Genomic DNA, 8,794 nt, shown 5'->3' on the forward strand with positions numbered 1-8,794 from the left:
ACGGCTCCCCATTGTCTACCTATAGGCTAAAGTCCAAGATTCTTAAGATTTAGCAGCCCTCTCTGTTCCAAATTGCCTCGCCACCATCTTTTCTCTGATGAGCTTCTCCTGGCTTTGCGTCCCCCCCTCCCAGCCTGCCTCTCCATTGTAACGTGAATTCCTTGAGAGCAGGAACTGGATCTTAATCATCTCTGCACTAACACAGAGCTTGACACAGAGTAGGCACTCAATAAATGTTGGGTGAAGGAATGGATTTATTCTAAGGAAATCATTCAACTGAGGGAAAAAGCCATATGAAGGAAACTGTTCACTGTAGCAATATTCATAATGAAGAAAAAGTGCAAAGAACTGAATGTTCAACAACAGAGAACTTTTATTAATTATGGGACATCCATTTAATGGAATATGATGCAGCTGTTAAAATACTAATTACGAAGATTATGTAGCAACTCAGAAAGTGTTTGTAATATAATAAAAGCAGAATACAAAGTGGTATGTACGCTAGGACTAAAATTATGTAAAAGTATGCATGCACACAAACTGATCCTAATGAGAACAGGAACAGGAACAAATGAATACAGATGATGTGTTTAGGGTGTTTGGGGAGGTACTGTTTGTGATTTTCTTAGCTCTTTCCAAATTCCCTTTATTGTTGTTAAAATGTCATTTGTGCATAAATACAAATTGATAGAGAAAAAAATCTCCTGAAAAAGCTGCCTTGATTCCCTCCAGTCCTTCGACAAGCTATGGCACAAAAACAAACCAAGCACTGACCTGGGAAGCAAGAGACCAGCCCCCTCACCTCGCCCCGCCCCTACCCCTACCCCTAACTGGCTCTGTGATCTTGATTAAGTAAGACCCGCAGCTCTCACCAGCCATTTCTCCCATCCTCCCTAGGTGGAAGTCCCATGGTTATTCCTCACTCCCAAACCAACTCCCATCATTTCTGTTAGCTGCATCACCATCTTCCCAGTGCCCTCAGACTGAAAACCTCAAGATCCACCTTCCATTGTCTCATCACCTTCCCTTTCTCTCTGACCAAAATATGTTTAGGAAATAATATTAAATATTTATTAAAATGTGTATGTGGGACTTAAAGTAGCCTCACTTTGCACTCTCCTCAGAGGCAGGGAACTCGTCCAGCTCATCCGTGCATTTCCAGACCTAACACCTCCAGTCAACTGCCCCTTCTTGCCAATAATCATTTATTGTATGCTCTACTATGGACCTCGTTTTAGACAAAGAGGAACTCCTGCCCTCCTAGTTAATACTGTCTGGTTGAGAAGAACCAAGGATTTTTTTTCTCTCTTGATCTTCTGCGGACTGCTAAGGGGTGAAGCGGAGGGTAGAGATAGACCTGTAAAATGGAACCTCCTGAGCCATGACCCCGTGGTGGGAGGAGTTCAAGCTGGATGCTCCCAGGGATAATCTAGTAAGACTTGGCACAATTGGTGGGATGTTGAGTCAGTTTATTGGTTCAATAAGTATTTACCAAGTGCTGGACATAGCGCCAAGCTCTCCATTAGGTGGTAACGGGCCTGCCCAGATGAATTAGGGCAGGATCTGTCACGGAGATGCTCATGGTTTAGGGGAGGACAGACAAGGAAACCAGTCAAGGAAACCAACTCAATGTGCTAAGTGCTGTCATCAAGTTTGAACAGAGGGCTCTGGGGCAGAAGAATGTGGGATTGACCCTGGCTGAGGGGAATAGGGGCTCACAGAACCAGAGGGACTTGAGCTGTGTGTATCTCCAAGGTTGAGGAGTGCGATTACGTGCCCAGGAAAGGGGTTGGGCTGTCCATGGCAGTTCCAAGGTGGGGAAGCATCGGGTCCACAGGCAGGAGGCTTGAAAGAGGCACCTTTCTCAAAGCAGTAATAGCTTGAAGTGGCTTAAGTTTTGAGGTTTGGGATGGGGGAAGGGAGCAGTGGTTGTCCAGGTGCAGGAGGCTTCAGGTGACAAGCAGAGGCACCTGAGGGGCCAGGCAGGAGGGCCAAGAGCAGTTTCAAAGTAGAGAAATAGCATGATCAAATCTAAGTTTTAGTTAGATAACCGATGGTCTCTAATGTTCCCTCCTTCCCTGAGACTTTATAGTAAGTGCCAAATGCATTGCACAGGAAGCAAGGGGCAGGGCGCCAAGGTTCAAGCAAGGACCATACCCTCCCAACCCCCTACACCCCTACGTCCTCGGGAATCTGCAGAGAAGCAAGAGAAAAAAATGTTGCTTCTTCCCAACTTACAGTATAGGCAGGTTGGCCGGCTCGAGGGAACTAGGAAGAAGGGACAGACAAAATATGTTTAAGAAATAATATTAAATATTTATTAAAATGTATCATATAATCACGTGTATGTGGGACTTAAAGTAACCTTACTTTGCACTGTCCCCGAAGGCAGGGAACTTGTCTAGCTCATCTTTGTATTTCCAGCACCTAACAGAATCAGGCGCACCAGAGGCGCTCAGCAAATATTGGAAGGAGAGCGGGAAAAGGAGCGGAGGAGACCGCCCTTTGCAGACGCCCCTTTCTCAGCGGCGGTTCCCAAGCTCCGGACCTATGACCTCCCACCAGCAGGTGGCAAGATAGAATCCCCGAGCGCCAGAAAAGGGCGGAGCTGGGCGGGGCTTCCGAGGCTCCGGCGCGCGCAGCCTCCGAGCCTCTTTTCTCGGCGCACCGGAAGAAGGCGGTCCTCTTTCCGTGCCTAGCGCAGCCATGGTAAGGTCGCTTGTTCGCGAGCTCTTGGGATGCATCAGCCTCCATCCTCCCAGGGCCGGGCCTTTCTGGGGCTTCGGGGTTCTCGCAGGGGGTGGCCGGGCGGAGTCGAAGGGAGTGTGGTCTGCGGGGTGGGCCCAGGCGGGCTCGAGGGCGAATGCCGGCCCCGGAGATGGGGGGAATCGGCGCTGCTGGCGGGAAGGCCTCGGTCTCTGGCTCGGCCACGCCCGGCCACGCATCCTGCCACCCTGGGAGGAGCGACTTTCTGCCCAGGCCGAAGCTGCGTGTGAGCGCAGAGGGCAGACGGCGGGCCTGGGATGGGTGGACGTTGGGTCCGGCCGGTGGAGAGGCGTTTTCGTGGTCGTTGTCTTTTTGGCATGATTTGACTTTACTGACTTTACGTAGTGTGGCCGGTAAGCATCAGTACACAGCGTTAAAAGTTTCCTTCCGCATTTTAAAGTGAAAGCTGGTCTCAGCTTTTGGCTTTGTAGTACGAGGGAGCAGCTGTTCGCACGTGGTTGTTCTGAAGTCACATTCATCTCGCGCCGGACAGTTCAAAACCAAACGGTTGTATTGCGAGAACTTTTCTATTTGATTAGAAAGTAGAAGCACAGATTGAGTTCTGGTCTATTTCTGTGGCTGGCTGGCTGTACCATCAGGTCTAACCCTTGGCCGTTTCACCGGCGTAGTGTCCTAGAAAAACAGTCTCTGGAAGCAGACACGCTTTTAAGCAGTAACGTGAAGATACTTAGCACAGTTCTCAAAGACAGTAATCGAGAAGTGTTGTCTGTACAATAAGAGAGCTGGTTCCAGTTTATGGAGCCTATAGTGTTTGCTAGCTACTTTGTGTGCGTTTGCTTCTCTGCCTTTGATCACCGCCCTGTGCTTTCAAGAAGTTGATAGAGTTTGTAAGCTGTTAAAAAAATCTAAAACGATCTAATAGCATTACAATCTAAAAACCTAAAACTCTCGTTCAGGCTCGTGGTCCCAAGAAACATCTGAAGCGTGTAGCAGCTCCAAAGCATTGGATGCTGGATAAATTGACCGGAGTGTTTGTAAGTATTGTTGTATTGTAAGCATGTTTCATGTATTGGAAGTATCGAAAGATACACGTTTTCATTTCCCCAGTTTTACTGAGATAATATTGACACATTTAAGGGATATATTTTATGCTGAGCCTGTAATGTCAGGCATCCCTGGTTATTGTATCCATAATTTTTCTTGCAGTGCCTTCCATTAGTCATTTTGAGGAAGGGCTAAGGGGAAAGTGTTCTTGGCTTTCCCTGTTCTGGAAGGCCCTGTGCTATTGAGCTGCACCCCACCTCATCTTAATAATTTCTGTGCCTCATTCCACATAGTACACTTCACGTGGATTTGGGACTCACATTAGTTCTTAATGGGTCTGTTCCTCTGAAGGGGGAAAACACTGTAAAACTTTAAGGTCTGAAATGTTTTTGTAAGCTTTGAACACCTTGTTTGCCCAAATTTGGAGGTGATGGACATTCTGGTGTCTAGTTAATGGATCTCAAGACTTGGGAGGTGGGTTTGAGTGAATCCCACCAATAGTTTCACAGAATTTTTTTTTAAATCATTTTACAGGCTCCTCGACCATCTACCGGTCCCCATAAGCTGAGAGAATGTCTCCCCCTTATCATTTTCCTAAGGAACAGACTTAAGTATGCCCTAACAGGAGATGAAGTAAAGAAGATTTGCATGCAGCGGTTCATTAAGATTGATGGCAAGGTCCGAACTGATATAACCTACCCTGCTGGTTTTATGGGTAAGTGGTTAGTGGTGGGCACTTGGTGGGGGCTCCTTTTGATAGTTTTATCTCCCTCCCAAATGGCAGTTGTGTTGAATAGTGGTGGGCTTTTATCAGTCTCGGAAATAAAGCATGACCTCCCCCCTCAGTTTTTTATTTACATACTGTAGGGCTGCAAATAATCATGAATCATTTCTCAAAACCAAATTTCGATTCACTTTAAGTTTTACATATTGTAAAAACAGGGTTTTGAAACATTAAAGATTAGCTAGGCATGGTCATTAATCTTAAGAATCCTTGTTGTTATTTGAAATCTGAGGCATAGGGGTTTTTTTGTCTTATGGTGCTGTGGTCGTTACTCAACATGGGGTAGTGGGGGTCACTATAGTAACCTAAGTTACTGTTTGATATCAGATGTCATCAGCATTGACAAGACTGGAGAGAATTTCCGTCTGATCTATGACACCAAGGGTCGCTTTGCCGTTCATCGTATTACACCTGAGGAGGCCAAGGTGAGTGTTGCAAGTAGGCTGGGTCTTTGTTCAGTAAAATTACTTGGTTCTCAGTTAGAGCCTGGATTAAGTACATTGGCTGGTCCCTTGCAATAAGGTAGATAGATTAAGATTACTTAGAATAGTTTCCCTGGAAGTAGCCAGTTAAGAATTTGGTGAGATCCTATTGTATCTTCAATTTTGTATCATCTTGTTGAAAGTCTTGGTGGTAGCTGTGTGGCAGTCTGTTGCTGGATGTCTGATTGACCCCCATTTGAAGCTAACATCCTCAAGAGATCATTTTCTTTTTTATGGCAGAAATGAAGTGACTTCCTCGTTGGGTTTTAGCGGCAAGGAGAGTGATTTGTAGGAACATTTAAGAGTTCTTGAGGTATGGGTCCTTTAAGCATAAGGAACCAAAAAACCAATATCCACTCCAATCCAGTTGGCCCTTTGCCACGTCTCCATTTGTGGGTCTAGCTTTACTCTGGGGAGGGGAAAGGTGTCAATGGAGGAGACTGCTAACCCTTGGGGCACTAGTTTGAGATAGCTCAAAAAAATTACAGGCATTGATTATTTAATCCAGTTTGTTGTGATGGTTTTACACAAAAGTTTAAGGCTTTCTGAATTATTGGCTGTAAGTGAAGGTTAATTCAATTGAGTGATTCAGCTCCTAATTTCCTTAGCTGCCTCGTTATCCGCAGGCCAGCGGGCATGTCCAATGGCGTCATGGTGATTTGATTTCCTTTAAGGATGTCAGGGAGTGAAAATCCAAACTTGAAATGCTTTGTGAAATATTTGTTGATTAGATGGACTGGTAATACAATTGCAGTTTGTGAGACAAAAACTCAGTTGTGGTGTAGAGGGAGCCATTAAGAGGCACTTATTAGGAGCGATCGAGAGGAGTTGGGGAAGAATTCACAGGGCCCATGAGGCTTAAACAGCCTGGAAAAAGGTTGTGAAGTTGTGGGGTCTTCGGTACCTTGGACTTGAACATGGGGGTGATGCAGTGCTACAAGGAAAATGCATAATAGGAAGACCAGCCTAGCCTAGAGAGGGGTGGTCAGCGTGCAAGATGAGTGTATGGAGGGCGGGAAGAAAAGTCTGGGACATGGTTATTCTGCAGTTAGAAAAACTGGCAGTTCCTCTGTGGGGCTGTTGCCTTTAGCTGCTAATTGTATTTTTAAGCCAGTGACTTCTGGCTTTGAAAGAACTGTTGCGTCCACTGTGGGGCATAGTGCATGTGCCCTAGACTGCGTGTGGCTCACTCTTGTATGTTTCTAGTACAAGTTGTGCAAAGTGAGAAAGATCTTTGTGGGCACAAAAGGAATCCCTCATCTGGTGACCCATGATGCTCGGACCATCCGCTACCCTGATCCTCTCATCAAGGTCAATGACACCATTCAGATTGATTTGGAGACTGGCAAGATTACTGATTTTATCAAGTTTGACACTGGTAAGCAGCCTCTGCTACCTGGGCATTCTCTCTAAAGCCTGGGTGTAAGAGCTGTTCTTTGCTTTTCTCTCCTTTTAATCAGAATTTAATCAAGCATTATGATGTGCACAATGCCTGGGTACAGGGTTTTGTTTGAACCTTCTAGGTGATTCTGATGTGCAGCTAATTACCAACCAAAGCTAGGTGTCTGTTGATGTGGTAAGGGGTTGGGAAGGGGCAACGCCTACAAGTTTCAGGGAATGTGCTCGTTTCAGCCTGGCTCTGTGGTGGCAGTAAGGGTTAGAGACAGGAGTATATTCTGAACGGTGGGGAGGGAAGTTAGCTAAGAGTGGCTTCCATGGGGAGGTGTGAGAATTGTAGCTGGCTTCTGTTTGGGTGGTGGGTCAAAACAAATAACTGGGGAATGTATCTGCTCCAACGCCCAGATACATAGTATTTTTACTTCCAGAGGCCCAAGTGTTCAGAATATTCTGGGTGGCTGAGATGAGTTCTGGTGTGAGAAACACATTCTCAGGCCCGCTCTAGACATCTCAAGCTCCCCTATCCGTGGAAGTGGCGTGGGGGCTGGGCAGAAAAGAGACAGAAAAGGCAAACCAGCCTAATTATGATGCAGCCGTTGTAATGCTGTCATCATCCCTAAAGTCTGTCAGTAACAGTAACAGAATTGTGCCTTGGAGGAACAGCATTGGTATAGGCAAGACATGGTGAGGACCTGACAAGGTGGGTGCAGTGGAGTTTACATTTGTTGGGTGTGCGGGAGGGATGGGGCAAATCATAAGAGGACCCTGAATCCTGGCTTAGGTAAGATCCACAGAAATAAATTTGAATGAGAAAAGGGATTAGTAAACTTCATTCTGGATCTCTCTTGGTCATTCATTACATTGGGTTATGAGTTCGCAGAGTGCCTTGGTCTGAGCACATTATTTCTTCCTTCCTGCCTAGGTAACCTGTGTATGGTGACCGGAGGTGCTAACCTGGGAAGAATTGGAGTGATCACCAACAGAGAGAGACACCCTGGTTCTTTTGATGTAGTTCATGTGAAAGATGCCAATGGCAACAGCTTTGCCACCCGGCTCTCCAACATCTTTGTTATTGGCAAAGTAAGTCTGGGCTTCCCTTCTCTGGTCAGGGAAACTGGAAATGCAGGTACTGCTACATTGCAGCACCTGGCTCCTGGCTGGCGAGGCTGGAGCAAACCTGTGCTTTTTCAGTATCACAGAATCAGCAGGGGACCTGATCCCCTTGGTGAAATGTGCCCGAGTAATGGAATGAATATGCCTTGTAGTCAAGTTCTTCAATTTGTGCCTGTGCTGTTTTGGTTTTTTTGGGTTTTCAGGTTTTGGATGTTTTTTGCTTTGAGGAAGATTGGCCCTGAGGTAACATCCGTGCCCATCTTCGTCCACTTTATAAACTAATGAGTGACCTTGGGCACTACTTGAGCACCTCTAAGACATGCATTACGAAGGGCGTTGTGGTTTTACACCTACGTGTATGAGCGGCAAGTTTGCTAGAATGGCCCCAACTGCCCAAGCAGTGGGTATTTCTTGATAAACCAGAATCCGAATGTCTTCAGATGCCCGGCTGCTGCTGAGCACTTTCACAAATGGGCTTCTCCTTTAAATGAGATGACAAATGTAGCATGTGCAAAGCTGCTAATGGAGTTGGTTTGTAACAGGTTTTTGATTCTTGTATTCTCCTCCAGGGTAACAAGCCATGGATTTCTCTTCCCCGTGGAAAGGGCATCCGCCTCACCATTGCTGAAGAGAGAGACAAGAGACTGGCAGCCAAACAGAGCAGTGGGTGAAATGATCTCTAGGTGACCTGATCTTTGTACCTAATTAAAGTTAACACAGTGTGATTCGTTACTTCTGGTGTTGTGCTTTGGTTTTTTTTGTTTTAATTTGTGGTTTCCTGCTATTTTACTTTATAATATGAAAAGTCAATTGAATTTTCAGGTAGGTTTAGGTGTTCTGTGGTGTGGATCTTCCTGTGTCTCTTATAGGTTGGCTTGGATGGTGGTGGGAGGGAGAATGTAGCAGACATGGTAAAGAAGGAGCAGCAGCTAACCCAGGAGTGGATAGGCCAGGGAAACCCAGAGCGTCAGCCCCTTGACTTGGCCGAGAACTCATCTACCCTGTTAAAAAAACCAGTGCCCTCCTTTCTCTTGTCTTCATTGCACTAACCCATCCACAAGCCTGGCTCATCTGTTTTTCCCACTCCTGTGCCAGACTTGTCAAATGCGGAGTGGAAGTGTACGTACAGGCTCTTGATGTTGCAAAGCAATGCACTTACTCGGACTTAGTAGTCCTCTGTCATTCTCCAGCTGCCACTGCAGTCCTCATCTCCATTCCTTGTAGTACTCTGCAAAACAAAGCATGT

General features: G+C 46.1%; 1 protein-coding gene across 1 annotated transcript; it reads left to right on the plus strand.

Moving 5' to 3' along the window:
- The first annotated feature begins 2,624 nt into the window (after window positions 1–2,624).
- RPS4X (ribosomal protein S4 X-linked) lies at window positions 2,625–8,280 on the plus strand. Its single transcript, XM_046674042.1, has 7 exons — window positions 2,625–2,709; window positions 3,684–3,761; window positions 4,306–4,486; window positions 4,883–4,980; window positions 6,244–6,415; window positions 7,358–7,515; window positions 8,118–8,280. Exons 1-7 carry the CDS (start codon window positions 2,707–2,709, stop codon window positions 8,217–8,219), a joined length of 792 nt encoding a protein of 263 aa, XP_046529998.1. The 5' UTR covers window positions 2,625–2,706; the 3' UTR covers window positions 8,220–8,280.
- Window positions 8,281–8,794: the final 514 nt, after the last annotated feature.

This window comes from Equus quagga, chromosome 10, assembly GCF_021613505.1.
Source record: "Equus quagga isolate Etosha38 chromosome 10, UCLA_HA_Equagga_1.0, whole genome shotgun sequence".
Classification (NCBI taxonomy): domain Eukaryota; kingdom Metazoa; phylum Chordata; class Mammalia; order Perissodactyla; family Equidae; genus Equus; species Equus quagga.